This window comes from Meles meles, chromosome 8, assembly GCF_922984935.1.
Source record: "Meles meles chromosome 8, mMelMel3.1 paternal haplotype, whole genome shotgun sequence".
Lineage (NCBI taxonomy): Eukaryota > Metazoa > Chordata > Mammalia > Carnivora > Mustelidae > Meles > Meles meles.
In genome coordinates, this window is record NC_060073.1 from 20290085 (window position 1) to 20308252 (window position 18168).

At 56.0% G+C, this 18168-nt stretch overlaps 2 protein-coding genes across 19 annotated transcripts in view; one reads left to right on the forward strand and one right to left on the reverse strand.

The window, feature by feature from the left end:
* PHF21A (PHD finger protein 21A) overlaps positions 1 to 8984 on the forward strand; it is a 193125-nt gene extending 184141 nt beyond the window's left edge. For all 15 annotated transcript variants that reach the window (XM_046014659.1, XM_046014668.1, XM_046014658.1 and 12 more), the window contains 4 exons: positions 1332 to 1487; positions 2994 to 3069; positions 3464 to 3567; positions 5151 to 8984. In XM_046014659.1, coding sequence (XP_045870615.1) covers positions 1332 to 1487; positions 2994 to 3069; positions 3464 to 3567; positions 5151 to 5408 — 594 coding nt within the window. In that variant the 3' untranslated portion in view covers positions 5409 to 8984. The remainder of the gene's footprint in view (positions 1 to 1331; positions 1488 to 2993; positions 3070 to 3463; positions 3568 to 5150) is intronic.
* Positions 8985 to 10165: 1181 nt separating this feature from the next.
* LARGE2 (LARGE xylosyl- and glucuronyltransferase 2) lies at positions 10166 to 16535 on the reverse strand. Of its 4 annotated transcripts, none has more exons than XM_046017670.1 (14): positions 15474 to 16535; positions 15035 to 15379; positions 14627 to 14709; positions 14195 to 14351; positions 13791 to 13962; positions 13558 to 13662; positions 12999 to 13111; positions 12785 to 12910; positions 12552 to 12707; positions 12263 to 12423; positions 11603 to 11881; positions 11199 to 11348; positions 10920 to 11115; positions 10166 to 10667 (listed from the first exon to the last, which is right to left on the reverse strand). In XM_046017670.1, exons 2-14 carry the CDS (start codon positions 15317 to 15319, stop codon positions 10458 to 10460), a joined length of 2193 nt encoding a protein of 730 aa, XP_045873626.1. In that variant the 5' UTR covers positions 15320 to 15379; positions 15474 to 16535; the 3' UTR covers positions 10166 to 10457. The 4 variants fall into 4 exon arrangements, with proteins under 4 accessions (XP_045873626.1, XP_045873628.1, XP_045873627.1 ...); XM_046017672.1 differs by having other exon boundaries at positions 14258 to 14351; positions 15474 to 16534; XM_046017671.1 differs by having other exon boundaries at positions 14228 to 14351; positions 15474 to 16533.
* Positions 16536 to 18168: the final 1633 nt, after the last annotated feature.

Sequence of the window (18168 nt, forward strand, 5' to 3'; positions counted from 1 at the left end):
CTCAGAGCTGAACCTTGAGGCCACACATTCATGCAGTATTTTTGGTCGTATACTATTTTTTATTGCCCAGAGATGACATTTTCTTACTAAGAAAGACTAAAATTGGTCCACACTCTAATTATCTTACAACTTTTTGCAGCCAGTTTTCTAGGCTCTGGATACCTCAGTGAATTACAGAGAAAGTTTCCTTTTCTTTAGAGAGAAACTGTAGGTCTGGGAGGAGTTCCTCCAGCAGTGGTGGCTGAGGGTTTAACAGCATAGGAAGGAAGACTGGAGCATTGCTGTCTGTGCAGAGTTTCTGTATCAGGCCTTCTGGCAGAACAGCCTAGAAACATAAAACAATACACCGGAAGCGAAGAGGGGGCTCCAGGACGTGGCACTGCGTTGGCGGCCAGCGTCTGGCATGTTCCTTCAGTCTTCCTTCTCCGTCCTCTTTCCAGAACAGGCCAGGGATGGACCTGCTGAAAAATACCTTTCCCCTAAATAGCTTTTGTTGTTGTTGTTGTCCCAGTGTTCTCCTCTCCAGTTTAAGTAGTTCTCCTTTTCTGATGGCGCCTTCTGTTCAGAAGGCTCCAGCAGACTTAGAGCAGCAGCACTGTCCGTGGTGGGGGCTGGGAGACAGGCAGGGGACCCTGGGGCTGCGCATCTTTTTCCATCTGGTGACGTATTTTATGGGGAGGAATAAAGCCTCCCAGCATAGAATGGTCCATTGAACAGCAAATGCCAAATAGTGGTTTTAAGAGAACATTGTCAGCTGTTGCTCTGGCTTTTAAATTCTTCATATTAGAAAGCTCGTGTGAGTTTAATTTGTTCCTGACTTAATCTTTTACTATTTGTACGTGCACTGTATTTTTTTCTTCCTGAGCAAGCAAAGAATTTAGTAAAATTCCAATTCTTTTTTTTTTTTTTAAATTCCATTTCTTATCTGTCTTCTTTTCCCAATCCTGAACTCCCCTAAAAATGATGGGTAACGAGAATTGTTGGTATCCTATTGTGGAACACTTTGATGAATGGATTTCAATGGTTCAAACTTTATGACTTGTGGGTTGGACTCTACCAAAACATAAGTGCTATAAAATGAATTAGGGCCTAGGTGATTACACGGCTTTTCTGTAAACTCTAGTTTAAGGAGACTGCCCTGCCCAGGGTCGGCTGTGTGGAGCAAGTGGGGGCTGTGCCACTGGTAATTCCTGCTTTCCTCGAGTACTTTTGTAACATGTTGGAGGGGGCACAGCTGATTGTCCGGAAACATACATGTCCAGAATGTGCATGTCAACGTTCACATTTCACCTTTTTTGTCCTTTCTCTTACCTTTCCTCTCCATTTCCTAGGGTGATATCCATGAGGATTTTTGCAGCGTTTGCAGAAAAAGTGGCCAGTTGCTCATGTGTGATACGTGTTCCCGTGTGTATCATCTGGACTGCTTAGACCCTCCTCTGAAAACGATTCCCAAGGGCATGTGGATCTGTCCCAGATGTCAGGACCAGGTACTCTGGGTGGGTCAGACGAGGGCTCAGGAGGAGAAGTGTGGTCAGGAGCACCTCCTTTCCCCTCAGATCCGGGGGCATGGCGAGTCTCCTGCCTCTCCTGATAGTTCCCCTGGCCACCTCTGGTCTGTTCCTGGTACCGCACTCACCCACATAGCGTCCATCCTCTCAAGCTTCTCTGTCCTATTACTGAGGTGGTGAGTCTGTGTATGGGTAGAAAGACTCTAACTGCTTCCCTTTGTTTAAAATGACTTATCTTCTCATGACCTTGCTCTTTCAAAGCCATAAGACTTTCTGCCTCTTTCTCTAAGAACGGTCCAAACCCAATAGGTGGCTTTGAGACTCTTCTTTTGGACATAAAAACCCTCAAAGGAAAGTGCCCAATTGACTGTTTAATTCAAATAAACAATAGTTTCCCCTTTAACCTGTGTTGTCACTGGGATCAGAGAACTAACTGTAAAGTGGCCGTCTTGCTATTTCATGGACTGGAAAGGCAAATGTTAACTGTCCTAGCCTCTTCCTCCTTCTCTGTTTAGTTTCTGGTTTCTTTTTCTCAACTATCCATATATGATAAGCTCTCTCAGCATTTTTTGAAAGTAGGCAAAGTATAAATAATAAATAGACCCAGTAGCTCAGGAAGCTTTGGGATGCTGCTCAGTTCTTTGGAATCCTGTTTGAGAGAATTCTGGTTTTCCCCTTTTATTTATTTATTTATTTATTTATTTAAGGTTTTATTTATTTGACACAGAGAGAGCAAGCGAGAGAGAGACAGCACGCACAAGCAGGCGGAATGGCTGGCAGGGGAGAAGCAGGCTCCCTGCTGAGCAAGGAGCCTGACATGGGACTTGATCCCAAGACCCAGGGATCATGACCTGAGCCAAAGGCAGCCGCTTAACTGACTGAGCCCCCCAGGCACCCCAGTTTCCCCCTTTTAACCCTGGTCTTCATCCTACTGTCTTCGAGAGGTAGTAGAGACCATTCTCTCTGTGTTCTCTCCTGATGCTGCTCTGTGACCATCTGATAATTTTCTTCACAAGGTCTAGATTATACTTTAGTATTTGGGACTAATATTTAATTTTCTTGGTCAGGCTATCTTTGAGGATCATGAAAAACTAAAATTAAGACATGGCGATCAAGGATAAAACTACCAGTGGTTGCTACTGTCCTGCAGGCCCGTGGCTTGTCTGAAAGTGGTTCTGGCTGTCAGAGCAGTTGGGCCTTAATATGTGGCATATATGAGAAGCTAGGAATGCCCAGCCAGGTCCCAGCCTCATCCCAAGCTGGGGCTCAAGTGGCTTGGCTTTTCCTGTCATTGAACCTCATCCTGTCAGGAGTATCTGGAACCTCATAGTCTAGACAGTATAGACCAGGGTTTTGCAACCCTGCCACACCGTAAGTCCTTCCTGGTTTGTGTTTACCGATAGCTACAGACAGCGTTGCTTGTCACTACACAGGGGTTGTGTGTTTATACCACCTTTCAAGGTAAAATTCTAACCCTCGTTTCAGATGCTGAAGAAGGAAGAAGCAATTCCATGGCCTGGAACTTTAGCAATTGTTCATTCCTATATTGCCTACAAAGCAGGTAAAGAATCATCCTCATCCCCTTTTGTGTAAGCCTCCCCTTGCTTTAAAAAAAAAAAAAAATAGTACTACAAGGTCGCATTTATTTTGTTTTCAAAAGGAAATTTAAAGTTAAAAATGAATAGCTTTTCTTGAACAAAATGAAAAGATTGTGTATTATTTTCTTGGGGCGGAAGTCCTACATAGAGCCAGGCCCACACCACCACCAGTCTCCTTAGCGTACCTGGCCACGCACAGACTACGGGAAGTTCTAGGAGGGCACAATCTGCACGCCAGCTGGCGCGCAGGAGAACTTTGGCCAAAATACCTTCTTTGGCCAGCATTCTGAACACAGTGGCCTTTTCAAAGAATTTATTGTTAAAACAGTTTCTTTCTTTTTTTTTTTTTTTTTTCAGCAAAAGAAGAAGAGAAACAGAAATTACTTAAATGGAGTTCAGACTTAAAACAAGAACGAGAACAGCTAGAGCAGAAGGTGAAACAGCTCAGCAGTTCTATAAGTGTAAGTAGAGCTCGTGCCTTCAGCTGTGGCTACAGACCGGGGCCCTTGCATGACCACAGTCATCCATGTGTCTCCCGGGGCGGGTTCAGGTCCGTCAGCTTACTAACACGGGAGACTGGGGGTGGACGCAGAGTTCGCCTCTGGTTACAGTCTGGCCCTCAGGACAGGTGGCCAGTTGGTATATGGTGTCTTCACCAAGCTCTGGAACCTCCCACTGGCTTTGGTCTGAGAGAGGCTTTTCAGTCTCCAGGCTGAAGAGATGCCGTAGCAGCTATAGCAGGACGGCCACACCCCTGTGTGTTCCTCAGTGGGTTTGGGAGGAGTGTGAAGCCTCTCCCGGTGCCAGGGAGACACAGATCAGGCCCCTGCATAGAAGCCTTTCTCATCGTCCTAGTTAGTGGTCTGTCTGCGCGGCCTCTCGTTCCCGTCCTTTCTTCCACACCCTGCTGATGGTGTCTCTAGATTTTCCTGACCAGCCTGAGGAAGAGAGGTTCCTGGAGACAAGTATTGGAAGTAAATACTGCCCAGCCTGGCCTGTCCAGGTGGAGAGCAGGTTGTCTTTGCAGCAGAGATTCTGAGGCCCCTTCCAAAGCAAGTTTTACTTCTCGTTGAGTAGGTGCCCCTCCCCTTGTTGGAGCCAGGGGGCCTCAGCCCTCATGGACAGCAGGTGGGACCCTGGACTTGGTGGCAATTGGGCTGTCCCACTCGACTGCCTTCTCCTCATCACCATACTCCCCATGGCATGCAGGTTTTGCGTCTCTTCCTGCCTAGAACAGAAGCCAGCAGCTGTGGGAGACCTTGAGCAAAAGGGCAAAAGACTCCGAGTCCATGGCCGAGCAGAAGGGTTTCTGTTGGCTGCAGTGTTTGATTCTGCCAAATATCACTGTGCTGCCCCAGGCCTGCCTCTAAATTCTTGCCGACCAAGTGATCCTCAGTAGCCCTCCGATTGGACCCAGATACCACTGGTTCATTTTCTATCCTCGAAAGCCCAGCCCAGTCCTGAGCACGTTAGCACCCACTTGCACGGCAGAAGCATACCGAAACCTGCCCCAGCAGCCTCAGCACAGCTCTGGGAATGTTGTTTTTAAATTGCTTTTCTTTTGTAGCGTTAGAGTGGTAACTCACCCTTTGTTTTAAATCCTAGTGTCAAGCAGGGTTGGCTTTTTTTTTTTTTTTTTTTTTTTTTTTATTTTAAGATTTTATTTATTTATTTGACAGAGAGAAATCACAAGAGAGGTAGGCAGAGAGAGAGGAAGGGAAGCAGGCTCTCCGCTGAGCAGAGAGCCCGATGCGGGACTCGATCCCAGGACACTGAGATCATGACCCGAGCTGAAGGCAGTGGCTCAACCCGCTGAGCCACCCAGGCGCCCCAGGGTTGGCTTTTAAAGCACGCACTTGCACTCTCCCTCCTGCCTGTTGGGCCTCCTCCTTCCGTTGGGCAGTAGTGCCGCCTCCAGTGCAGAGCAGGGCAAGGTCTAGGGGCTGCACACCAGCCAGCAGGGTTCTTTTCCCTGGAGAGGGCCGCCAGGCCTGTCAGAAAAGCCACGGAGGCTCAGTGCCACTGCCCTTCTCATTTGCTGCAGAAATGCATGGAAATGAAGAACACCATCTTGGCCCGGCAGAAGGAGATGCACAGCTCCCTGGAGAAGGTAAAGCAGCTAATCCGCCTCATCCACGGCATCGACCTCTCCAAACCTGTAGACTCTGAGGCCACTGTGGGGGCCATCTCCAACGGCCCGGACTGCACCCCCCCTGCCAACGCCGCCACCTCCACGCCGGCCCACTCTCCCTCCTCCCAGAGCTGCACAGCGAACTGTACCCAGGGGGATGAGACTAAATAACAGAGCCCCGCGAGGAGGAGCCACGGGATCCCGGCAGCCAGGAGAGCAAAAACACTGAAGACTCTAGAAAAGCAAAGCCGGATTTCTTCTGGAAAGTACAGAATTCTTTTGGTTCTTTGGTTCCAGAGAGAGAGAAGATGCTTGTGCCAGGTGGCACCAGAGTTTGCCAATTGATCCTTCTTATTCTGTGTGTACATGCAAAGATTGGACCATGTTACATGAAATAGTGCCAGCTGGAGGTCCTTTGCCAGCACCATGCCAAGTGAAATAATATATTTACTCTCTCTATTATACACCAGTGTGTGCCTGCAGCAGCCTCCACAGCCACCATGGGTTTGTTTTTGTTTTGTTGGGTGGGGAGCAGGGACGGGCGGAGGGAGGAGAGCAGGTTTCAGATCCTTATTTGCCGAGCCGTTTGTTTAGGTAGAGAAGACAAGTCCAAAGAGTGTGTGGGCTTTCCTGTTTCTAAACTTTCACTACTATAAAACCAAAAAAGGGAAATCGAGATTTAACCAACCCCAGTGCCCAGAGGAGGGATGGGAGGGAATGAGGGGGAGCCGGGGTGGGAAAAGTCTATCAAATAAGCAGTATTTCCTCTTGTCTGGGGTGGGGCCCAGTGCACGGAGAGGGGGACACCGAGGGCAGCCACGGGGTCCTTCTCCCGCACACCCCGCCTCCCGCCCTGGGAGCCCCCGCCACTCCCCGCGCTCCTTCCCCGCTTTGGCAAATTGGCGTGCGTCCCGTGAATGGTCCGGTTACCTTCCCTCTCCAAGAACAGGCAAGAGGCCACCCCAGAGGGCCATTGCCCGGGGCAGGGAAGAAGGGTGTGTGTGTCCAGGAAGGAAAAAAAGGTGGATCAGTGATTTTTACTTGAAAACAAGCTCCATCCCTTTTCTATATTTATAAGAAGAGAAGATTCTGAGCGAAGCAGCACGCGACCCAGGTGTGTGTGAACTGAATGGAGATGTTTCTTTTCTCTCTTTTTTTAAAATTTTGTTTTGTTTTGTTTTTCTTTAAGAAAAAAGTTTTATTTTGTTGTTTATTTTACTTTTTCGGTAACAAAAACTAAAATAAGGAATAGAAAAGCTGTTTTTCAGGCTGACAGTCAATTAAGGGTAGTCGAGGCCGTGCATGGTAGGGTAGGAGTCATAGTGTCAGTGAGGTCCAGTGAGTCCGTGTGAGTCCTTGTGTCATCGTCCGGGCACTGTTTTTTATGCAAGGGCAAAAATCTTTGTATCTGGGGAAAACAACAACAACAACTTTTTTTTAAATTAAAAAGGAAAATAAAAGATATTGAGGTCTTCCTAGTGTTACTTAAATTAAGATCAAGGTAAGAAACATTGTAAAAAAAATTACAAAAGTGCTATTTGTTTCCTAAAAACAGTGATTTCTATTAAAAAGGTGTCAGAACTGGAGAAAATGCTGTGTAGTTATAATTTTTTAGCACAGAACCTGCTGATCATGATGACATTTTGCTGTGTTTGGTGTCTCAAGACTGGTGGGCTAGTGTCCATGATTTCTGTCCTCTGGACGACTGCAGCCCTGATGGGCAGCAGCCGAGCCCTCCCACCACTCTCCTCTCCTCAGAAAGGACTGTCCTCTCTTCTTGGCGCAGGGATCTGGGCTTCTGTTCTTGAAGCCCACGTGGAGTGTGGATGGTATCAGGGCCCTACCCTACCCGTTGTCTCCTCGGATTTTGCTAGAGCAAAAGGCTGGTGCCTAAATAAGATCCCTTCCTTTGGTGCTGCTCTCCGTCTTTCAGCCACCAGCATTGTGAGTGCCTGGGGGACAGCTTTGAAGGACGTGGCCAGTGACACTCATTGGTGCCCATGCACCCTGGCCTTGGTGGGAGGGTGCAAGGGGCAAGCTGGCTGCATCAGCCCTTGGTGCTGAGAAAGGACGAAGGAGTGAGATGTCTTGAGGGTACATGGTGTCTCTGAGACAAAGAGCCCCGGGGTGGCCTCTGTGTCTGTCTTGCCTTTGAAGAGGTCTGACTCTGCAGCCGCTTTCTCTGCCTGCTGGCTCCAGGTACCCGAGATAGAGTTTACTGCCCTCTGCCCATCCACAAGCTTCCTGGGCGACCTTTGGCTAGAATCGGTGTGCTTGCCTTGGCGTGGCCCGTCTCCTTCTTGAAAAAACCAGGGTTCTGAAAGGCTCGGACCATTTCTATCATCTTGCCTCGTGGGAAGTAAATTTTGTCAGGTGCGTGCCGTCATCAGAGACCTTGGCCCATCGTGTGCCTGGCCCACAGGAGGGAGGCAGGCGCTCCTCGCCCCAGCTCTCCTGGGACAGCTCTCCCAAGCCCACCCCATACTGCATAATGGCCAGAGTCTAGAAGGGGCAGAAAAGGTCCCGTTAGTTTCTCCTTTGTCCAGTTAGTCCCAGAGATCCCCATTAGAAACCTGAAAGCAAATCCAAGAGAAAGGGACACTTCTTAGGTCAAATATGCCTCATCTCTACTGGCCATTTCACCTTCCCAGGAATGTTGGGGGATTAAGAGTGGCTGCACAGGCCTCAGGGTCAGGCCCTGGCTGCAAGGTTGCCTGAGGGGGACAGGGAGCTCCCCTTTTCTCCTGCAGAAACCAAGGTGCTACGTCTAGCCAGGGGGCTTTGGAGACGCCTGGACTAGTTGGAGGCATAGTTGGCAGAGGTTCAGAGCCCGGCAGCAGGCTGTACGCCCGGTCTTAAGCTCTCCCACTAGACTTGTCTGGGCCCAGGGACTGGGAGTTGCCATATGATACCTATCTTTTCTTGAAAGAAGTTAGGAAGCGATCATCACTAGAAGACTTTGCTCAGAGAGGAGCTGCCTGAGAATTCTTGGGGTGTCGGCAGAGACGGGGGGATGGGTAGAGCTAGGGATTGACCGGTATCTCAGCCTGCTGCTGTGAGAACTCACACTCTGGCCTTGCCTGAGGTTGGGATATGGATTCTTCCTAAAGTGCAGATGCAAGCTGTTCTGTGAGCCAACTAGCATGGAGTACGAAATGCAACCCTGCTTCCGGGCCACCACATTCTGGCCTCAAATTCCAAAACTATACTTACTGCCAAGAAAAGGTCCTGGTCATCCCGTCTCCTTTTCCTCTGCTGTCCTGCCAGGAGAAGACCGTCTCTCTGTGCCCTAGACCTTGGGTGCTTGTGACCCCCTGAGACACACATTCAGGACTGCCTCACATGGGCTGTCTCCACCACTCTCCTCTCCTCTCCTCTGCTGCTCTTCCGCCATGCCTGGGCCCAGCTGCTCACAGGCACATCTCAGACCAGCTGGCTTTGCAGTCACTTCAGAAGCCGGGGAGTGGCTGATCTGGGACGAGGAGCTGGCTGCCCCCGGGCCCTTGATCAGGCAGGTACTGCACCCTGGAGCCGGTGAGCTCATGTTACTGTCATCTTCCCACCTCTCGAGTTCTAGCCAATGCCGCCCGCAGGTCCTTCTTCTCTCCTGGAGCCTGCTGGGTCTTGTCTCATCGCTGCTGAGCTCATCCAGAGTTGTGCTTTCTCCCTTCCTGATTAGGCCCTTGGGGCAACCAGGCTCGGGGCAGCCCCCGGTGGGGCCTTCCCTTGTGGGACTGCACCCCCCGTTTCCCCGCGGGGCCTACCTGTCCCGGCTTCTTCCTGGCTCAGGCCCGACAGGCGGTGCGAACCGGCACAACGGCTGCCCCCAGGCTTCTCTCCATGAGGGGGACCTTCTCCCGCTCCCTGAGTCTGCAAGTACCATTGGCCCTCCAGCCATCTCTGAGACTTCCTCTTGGGGCCAGCAGAGCCCCTCTGGGCTCTCACTTCCAAGTCGCAGGACACGCTCTAAGTGGTTTCCTCCCTTCACTCCCTTTTAGGGTGTGGTCTTTCTTACTTATCCAAAGGGCTTAATTTAGGAGACTTTTACCCCAGGGGTAAAAGGCTCTTCTGGGTAGGAGGGCGGATGGTGGCCCAGGTATTCTCCAGGCCCTGTGTTCTCCAGGTTCCATGGCTTCTGTTGGATAGGGGCAACTTTGCTCAGTGTAAAGGACTGTGGGCCTCGCCCCCACCCCTCAGCTGGGCACCCTGGCGGGAAACAGGAGACCCATTCGCACCCTGGCTTACAGCCGTCCTCGGTGTCCGCTCCTCTCCAAGGGAGGGGATGGCCCCGGGGAAGACAGCCCTGGCCCTCAGGCATTAGTGAAGGGGAGGCCACAAGGTCAGCCCCTCCAGAGAGCCAGGGTAGAACTGAAAAATCGCCCTCGCAGAGGAAGGGCAGGGTCACAAATTCTGCTTTGCTCCCCCTCCCACGAGGCCCTTCCTCCCTGAGGACTCCCCCACTCCCCACAGCAGCCTTTGGCCTCTGCACCTCTGTGTCATTGGGTCTTCAGCCCAGGGTAAGCTGCAGTCAGGCAGGACAGGACGGGCAGCCAGAGGTCAGTGAGCTCCGAGCAGAAAAGAGCCAGCCAGCCCCCAATCCTGTCTCTTGTCCACGCCCTTTGTGATTTCAGTCTTGGTAGAACTTGTATTTGGAGTTTTGTGCTTCAAAGTTTTTGTTTTTGTTTGTTTCATTTTTGTTTTGAGGGGGTGGGGGGGGATCCAGAGCAGCTGATCAATTTGTATTTATTTATTTTAACATTTTACTAAATAAAGCCAAATAAAGTCTCTCAGCCTCATGGTGTTGGGTTTGGGGCAGGGGAGGGTGGGCAGGTCACACTCGGGTCCCCGCCCTCCTGCAACTCCGGGGAGACTCAGCCCCTTCCCGGCTGACCCACACCCTCATGCCCCAAACCAGATGAAACATGAAAAAGAGCTTGAAGAACTTTAATTACAAAAAAGGGATGTACAGATGAAGCTGGGGGAACCAGCCCCAAACAGCTGGGGCACCAGGAGAGTAGACACCAGCTGTAGCAGCAAGGGGAGGCCCCCAGGACCCGCCCCACAGGTGCTCCAACAGAAGCCCTTTCTACCGAGACCTTCAATAATTTAAGTAGCAGTGGGGGTAGAGAGGGCGGCCGGGTTGCTCCAGTGTCTACAGGGAGCCGGTGAGAGCCAAGGGGAAGCGCAGGGGTGAGCCATGCAGGCCCAGCCTCCGGGAGGTCAGGCAGGGCCTCGGGGCGGCTGCAGGGCAGTGAGGTATTTGAGGGCAGCAGCCCCGTAGTGGCGGGACAAGTCCTGGTGGAACTCATCCTTGAGGACCTGGAGGCAGTCACGATAGGTGGGGCTGGAGCGGAAGCGAGAGATGTCAAGGCTTGGGGCGTGCGGCAGGTGGATGGTGAAGGCCTCGGGGAGCACCAGGAGCTCGTATTCCTATAGGACAGAAGCAGATGGACATCCATTGCCTGGCTCGGGGGAGGGCTGCAGCTCTGGGGGATGGGGAGCAGACTTATCTGATCGCCTCTAATAGCCAAAGTAAGGGTCAAAGGGCAGATTTTAGTTCTACACCAGTGAAATTTCTAATAGTACTGCTTAAGGGTGCGGTGTGGCGAGCCGAGGTGTAGTGAGCCCCCTGGGCCTGGAGGTATCCAAATTGAAACTGGAGGCAGTAAGGCAGCTCCTCACCTGTGCATCCAGCTCCACGATGTGGGCCACCTTGTTCCAGCCAAAGCCTACAAATCGGGGATCATAGCGGGGACAATCACGAGGCACCACCACGTAGGGCTCGTAGTCAGCGGCCCACTGTACCCGGTATGGGGTCTGAGCCTCCCGCCAGCGGACATAGTCTGTGGGTGCGTGACCCCGGGGCCACTCGTGGTACCTGTGGAACAGGATGGGCCTCGGTGAGAGGGTGGGGGGCGCCGTATGGGCAGGGGAGCAGAGCCGAGCAGGGGCCTCCCCTACCTGAAGGTGTAGAGAGAACCAGAGTCCAGCAAGGCCAGCAGCTCAGCCTTGGAACCGGGGAAGCGGAAGCGGTAGTGCAGGGTCTCGAACGCGGGCACCACCAGGGCCACTTTCCGCTCACTGCCCAGCTTCAGCTGCTCAATGGAGGCCCTGAGCGGGGAGCGCCCATGAGCGCGGGAGGCGAGGAAGGCTCCGGGCCCAGCGATTCCCTTTCCTTTGCCGCAGAACCCAGCCTCCCCTCCTCTCCAATGGCAGCCCGGAGAACTGATGCGGCCCCTCCACGCCGCTATGAACCCCATCTTACAGGGGACATGGGGGCCCACAAAGGAGCCACCACACACTTGCCTAGGGTCCCAGTCCACACACACCCGTCTGCCGCTCCTCTCCCCCCTCCCTGGGCCCACCTGAGGTAGTCGTAGAGGGAATAGGCAGGCAGGAAGTCAATGTCGCTGAGGAAGACGAAAGGCGTGAGGGACTGGGCCAATGCCACGTTCCGCAGCTGGTTGACGGGATAGAGGGGACCCTCGCGGTACACCACGTGGTAGGCCACGTTCTGCCGGGCAGAGAGCACTGCCGAGGCCTCGACAAAACGCAGGAACTGCTGGGCCTCTGCGTCTGTGAGGTACAAGGCCAGGCTCATGGGGCCCGGCCAGTGCTTGCACAGGGCTTCCAGCATCTGCAGCCTGGGGCGAGGGGGGTGGTCAGCCCGCTGGGGCAGCTCTCCGGGGCAGCTGCCGCAGACACCCCTTCCCGTGGGTGACCGAGCACCTTCCCGGGCCTTTCTAAGCTGGTCTTACCTGACCTGCACAACGACCCCACAAGGGGGCCCCTTCCCAGGGAACAGGTAAGAACAGCAAAGGCTGGAGATATGAAGACTTGCCCGTGGTCCCCCAGGTACGGACGTCGGTGCCCAGTCACCCAAGCTCTTAACCACAGCCCGTGTCTCCGGATCCAGGAACTCCTCAAGCCTCAGGCAGCGAGCGAGAGCTCTTCCTCCCACCCACCAAAACCGTCCTCTCAGAATCCCCCGTCCCAGCCCCTGCCTTGCTCCCCGGTACTCTCACCGGTCCATAGAGAGCTGGGCCACCAGCGTGACATCGTGAGGCCGGGGATGCGGTGGCTCGTGGGGCAGGAAGGTCAGGTGCACGCGGTGCACGGTGAGCTGCTGCTGCCGGAACTCGAAGCAGGCATCTTCCTCTTCCAGGTGCGCCAGGGCCTGCTGCACCTGAGAGGGTTTCGGGGAGACTAGCGCTGGGGCTAGGTGGGGAGGGCAAGTCCCAGAAGAGGCCGGGTCCCATCAGAGCAGGGAGAGGGCAGAGCCTCCCCAAGGGGGGGGGAAGGCGGCGCCCTCACCTGCTCGGCCCCGGACGGGGGTGGGCTGGGGCAGCCGAAGAGCTCTCTCCGAAGGAGGTTGCCGTCATACCCCAGGAAGGTCAGGTGGAGGTTGCGGAAGTATCCCACGTGCTTGTTCTTCACGCGAAGCTTCTTGGGTGAGTTCCAGTGGATTACCTGGGACCCAGGAGGGTGGTGTTCGGGGGATGGGTGCAGGGACCAGAAGCCCACCGCTCGGCCCCCACCCCACTGACCTTGAGATCAGATGCCCCCGAGTAGCAGCGCTCAGCCAGCGTGTGGTCTGACAGCTGAACGTTCCAGATGCAGGGCAGGGGCCGCACCAACCCTGGGTGTTCCTTGATTACGGCATTGAAGATGTCCTGGGCAGAGACAGCCATCGTGTCGTGGCCCAGAGCCTGCCCCCCTCACCCTCCCATCGCTCCCCGTCAGAGGTCCCCCCCTCCAGACCTGGTCGGCCAGTGAGGTGGCCAGCAGGGTGACAAGCTCCCGTGTGGCCGTCAGCTTCCACATCTGCCCCCAGCCAGCCTGCCGGAGCCGGTCCAGCCGCAGGAGGATCACACCTGCCCGGGAGAAGGGGTCGTCATGCCCACCTAGGCTAACCTTGCTCCTGGGGTCAGGGTTCATGAAGATGTCTTTTGAATGTCTACTTTTTGACTTATTGGTATTTTCTGACTGTTCGGACAGGAGCATGGACCACCTCAGTCAACCATCATTCCTTTTGGGGGTGAAGGGGGCACCGCCCAGCTTACAGAGCACCTCCACAGCCATCCTCTCCCACTCAAGTGATCCCTCAGCTGGCAACATCATCCCCATTTCATGGATGAGAAATCAAGAGGCCCAGGGGTACCAGGTGTCTTGGCCAAAGTCATCCAGCACAGCCAAGGTTGGAACTATTTTCCAGCTCTTCTTCTGGTGTCCATAGCACTATTCTTTGGGGGGGGGTCCCCTAGCATTCTGTGCCCTGACCAGTGGTCACCCCTCCCGCCTCCCCTCACCACTGTCCCACCTGTGTTAAATCCCCGGCCCAAGGCAGGCCAGGGCCTGTGGTTCCTCCAGAGGTTGCCCAGGTACCAGTCGCTCTGATTCTCCACAAGACCAATCACCTGCTCGTCTGGGAGGGGAGGGCATGAGGGAGCTGCCTGAGGCTGCCACTGGCCCTCGGCTCAGGGCTAGGCCACAGCTGGGCCTGGACAGGCTGGGGAGGGGGGACTGGCTGGGGCTGGGTCCCAGGCCTCTCACCAGAAAAGTGAGCAAAGAGTGCCCAGAGCTCTGCGATATCAGAGGCGAAGGTGACATCTGTGTCCAGGACAATGACACGGGCCAGGTCAGGGGGCAGGGCAGCAGGCAGCACTAGCTTCATGAGGCCGTACAGGCCAGAGTAGTGCTTGTTGGGGATCCAGGAGACCTGGGGCTGTGGGGGGCGGATAGGAAAGACAGGGCTTGAACCTGGCAGAGAAGGGCCTATGAGGGCCAGAACAGACGCCGGGGGTGACATGGGGGGGAAGAAGGCATGGGCCCCAGGGAGGATGAGGGATTTGAGCTTCTGTGGGTATGATGGGATTGGGGGGGTCCAAGGCAGCTCGAACCTCTCCCCCACGCCCCACCCCCGATGCCCTGGGACGAAGGAAAGGACTGGGCACCACCAGAAAGAAGTCCAGAAGGGCCAGGGCCCCTGCCTTGAGCTCCTCTGCGTCATAGAAGCTGACCCGGACAGCGGGCACCATCCACGTGTAGAAGAGCATCTCCAGAATGTTCCTGGCCACGGCGTCAGTCACCAGATGGAAGTGCAGCGGGTTTTTCCTTTGGGAAGGACAGGTGAGGAAAGCTGATAGGCCCAAGAAAGAAGAACTCAGGCCAAGACCCACCGGAGGGGCTCAGAAGTGGAAGCACAAGCTTCTGCAGAGCTTTTCCGTCCCCAGCTTCGGATGCTTGAAGGTTAGAACCACCTTCAAGGGAGGAAGGGACACTGTCCCTGTGGTGCAGATGGGGTCACTGGAGCTCCCAGATCCCGCCCAAGCCTGCATTCCCTTCCCCACTGCTGACTCCCCACCCCCCACCTAGACACCTGGTTATACCTGTAGAAGAGCACAGACTTCACCAGGGTAACGAGGTCTCGGCTGGAGTTGTGTCCCGCACACACGATGGCCACGTGCAAGAGCTGGGGAGGGGATGACAAGGTGAGCAGAAGCCCCTCGCCCACCGGAGCCTACGACGGGGCTAGCCAGGCCTAGGGCAGCAGGGCCCAGCCCGCAACAGAGCTAAGGAAGACTGGGGTGGGGGCACGCGGAGCAGGAGTCCACCCATATTTCACAAAAGGGGAAACTAAGGCCGGGAGCAGGGGAGGCGTCCCCGGCCGGCTGGTCAGTGTCAGAGCCACCTGGCGGAGCCTCTCCAGGTGTCGCCATTCCCACAGGTGCCCAGGAGGCCCGGCTGGGGGCGCGGCGCCCCTGAGATTTCCGCCGCCAGGGGCCGCGCTCACCTACCTCGCACCTCTGCAGTGGCGGCGGCGGCGGGACGCAGTCCGAGTGGTTGTGGCCCCAGCGGCCCGCTGACGGGTCTCCGTCTAGGGCACCAGAGCTCGGCTGCCGCCCGACTGCAGAGACACGTGGCGTCAGCGGGCAGGGGAAGGATCCCAGGCCCCTCCGCTCGGCTCCGCGCTCGCCGCGCTCACACTCCAAGTCCCCGCCGAACAGGAAGAATCCGATCAGAAGCAGCAGGAGCAGCAGCGCCGCGGCCCCCAGCGCCCGGGGGCGCCCTCGGGGCAGCATAGCTGCCGGCGGGCGCTCAGGGCGGGGCGCGACCCCGGGCTGCGGGCTCCATCGCGGTCCCTGAGGATCGGGGAGGGAGGCAGGAGGATCAGCTTTGGGCGACGAGGCCCGACGGCCGCCTGGTCCTCCGTCCCGCTCTCAGTCGCCACCTCACCTGCTCCAGCGGCTAGGGAACCCCGACCTTCCTCTTCCAGAAGGCGGCCGGGGTGCAGGGGAAGGAGGTGGAGGCGCAGGCCAGGCCCGTCCAGAGCAGGAGCCAGCCCCGCCCCCAACCTGGGTTCAGGTTTCACCTCCGCTTGGCTGAGCCCAAAGGGGCGGGGAGACCCCAGAGGTTGTGGGGTGGCTGGCCCCGCCCTCCGCTCCGGCATCCGACGCTCCCCCAAAACCCGGGAGGAACCCGGGGAACCCCCGGGATGGCTGGAGGGAGCGGGGGCAGCCACCCAGGAAGGCACGGTCCCCGCCACCTGCCCTGAGCCCATCCCCCTCTTCCAGCTCTGAGGCCCCATCTCCTTCTCTTAACCTCCCATCGGGGGAGGGGCCCGTGACCCCGGGCCCGGGATCAAAGGGACGGCTGGGTTAAGGCGGAAGGAGTGGAATGCGGGGCCTCGAGGGTCCGGGACACCTGCTCCGGTCACTGGAGGCGGGGCTGGCCGAGCCCTGCCCAAGAGCTGCAAAACACCTGGAGCTCCCGGGCCGCCCCACCCCCATTCATTTCTGGCAACACGGACAAAGCCGCCTTGCGAAGATCGACTCCTGCCCGGGAGCTGGCGAGGGGCCTCCCTGACGCGGGGACCGGGATTCCCCACCCTGCCTAGACCTGCGCCTTGTGACTGAGGCTGGGACTGGATCTCTGACTCGGCCCCACCTCGCAGCCCGCAGCCGACCGCAGCCCGGCCTCGGCCCTGGAGGGAGCGGTGGGCGCTCTGGCCCGTGAAGGAGAACAGTCACGGATGGCTGGCTGAGCGCACATCCGTGCCAGGCCGGGTGCTGAGGTTTGCCGAGCCTCTCATCTCGGTTAACCCTCCCCTCGGTCCTGTGACGCAGGCGTTATTCTCCCGAGGAGGGAAGTGACCTGTTCCAACACCCAGACCCCTTCCTAGGCTCTTCCCTGAAGGCAAAGTGTCCCGCCGCTCTTCTCTAAGGCTTCCTGCCCCGGGACTTGCCCCTGATGTTCCTCCTGCCTGGATTCCACCAGATCGCCTACCCCCACCTTCCCAAAGGCGGGCTCCTCCTTCCACCTCCCTCGGTTTATTTTATTCCTAGCCCTCCTGGAAGTTGACCTTGTGGACCTGTTTACAGCAGGTCTCCCCGCCTAGAAGAAGGCTGCTCCTGGGCCTGGAGCCTTGTCTATCTTGTCCTGTGCCGGCCCGGGAGCCCAGCCAGTGTCCAGCACCAACAGAGCACTAAGTCGGTGCTGAAAGTGGACGGAATGCCCCAGGCCTCTCTGCCAGCTGGGTTAGCGCCACTTCACCTGTGAAAATGAGGGTCTGGGAGATCCCAACCCAAAAGAAGCTGTGGAAAGCAGTCCAGCATGAGACCCCCTCAAGTCTCCTCCTCCAAGACTCCAGGATACCTTTCTCTGGGAGATGGGGGTTTTCCAGGAAGGTTCAGTTTGGGAGGCCGGGGTCACGGTTGCCATGGAGACTGATGGTGGCTCCCTGCACATCTGGGAATTAAAAGGAGATGGGGATGCAGAGGCTATCCTGGCGCTTGGAACTTTGAGCCTTCAGCCCCTCTGGCCCTCATCTCTAGCCTGGAGCTGGAGTACAGGTGGATGAATTCCTCCCCAAGCCCCTCAACAGAGACTGGGGATGGGAGTGAGGGTGGGTAATGTGAGCGAGAGGGTAGAACACACAGTCAGGGCCTGGCCAGGGAGTGCGACAGGAGCTGGGGCGGGAGAACTTAACCGTGGCTGGCCCCAGCCCTCGCTTAACCTTACCACTCAAGGGAAGCGGCTTGCTGAGACCCTCCCTGGGCCTCCGAGAGGTTGCTCTGGGGCAGGGGGAGTGGGAGACAGGTGTGGCCGTATGAAAGGGCAGTCTTCTAGGCCTGAAACCTCGTTTGACCCAGCTCTGCCCAGGACTTTGCTGTGTGACCTTAGCCTGGTCAGGCCCCCTCTCTGGGCCTCAGTGACCTCTTCTGTACTGGTTAGACTGGTCTAGCTCTCTTCTCCCGTGGCTCAGGGCCGACCGATGGGAGGTTCTGGCCCAACTTGCCCAGAGGCCCTTCCATCCCAGCCGGGTGACCAATGCCAGGCAGAGGGACCCAGCAGGGAGGGGCTTTGCTGAGTACCTCCTCCACACATGGCCATTCTTTGTTTCTGGGACCTAATCAGGCCTGAGATCTGGAGAGGAAATTCGGGCAACCCTGCTGCTTCCCAAGTGGCTGGGCTGGCTCTCCTCTCCCAGTCCTGCAGGGAAACAGAGTTTCTCTGTGGAGAAACAGAGGCCAGTGCCCCTCACTCTGTCTGGGGGATGCTGCTGCTCTGTCCTCCACAACTTTTCTCCCCAGAACCACAGGCCCATCAGCCCTGTGAGTATCACAGACACTTCACACTCCCCGTCCTATCCTCACTTTCTCCACGGCTGCAGAGGGAGAGACTGGAGGAGTGCCCACTGGTGAGGTTCGGAATCAGGTTCATTAAGATGGTGGGGTACAGGGAGGAAAGGAGAAAGAGCCCCACACTGAACGCCCTGAGCCCTGGTGTTAACCCCAGCTGCTAGCTAGACTCACGACCACGTGGCCTCACTGTGTCACTGCCCTTGCTGGGCTGTGGGCAGTGGGAGAGAGGGCACTGCTGTGGGAGACACATGTTGTGGTCCATTGGGCCAACGCCACGCCACATGACC

Bases quoted from the DNA above. Each gene is read 5' to 3' on its own strand.
- LARGE2 (XM_046017670.1), bottom strand. From the start codon at position 15,319: ATGCTGCCCCGAGGGCGCCCCCGGGCGCTGGGGGCCGCGGCGCTGCTG. The intron at 13,963-14,194 runs GTGGTGCCCAGT...CGCCCCCCACAG, and splicing joins CCCTTCTGGACTTCTTTCTG to CCCCAGGTCTCCTGGATCCC. The intron at 13,663-13,790 runs GTGAGAGGCCTG...CTCCCCTCCCAG, and splicing joins ACTCTTTGCTCACTTTTCTG to ACGAGCAGGTGATTGGTCTT.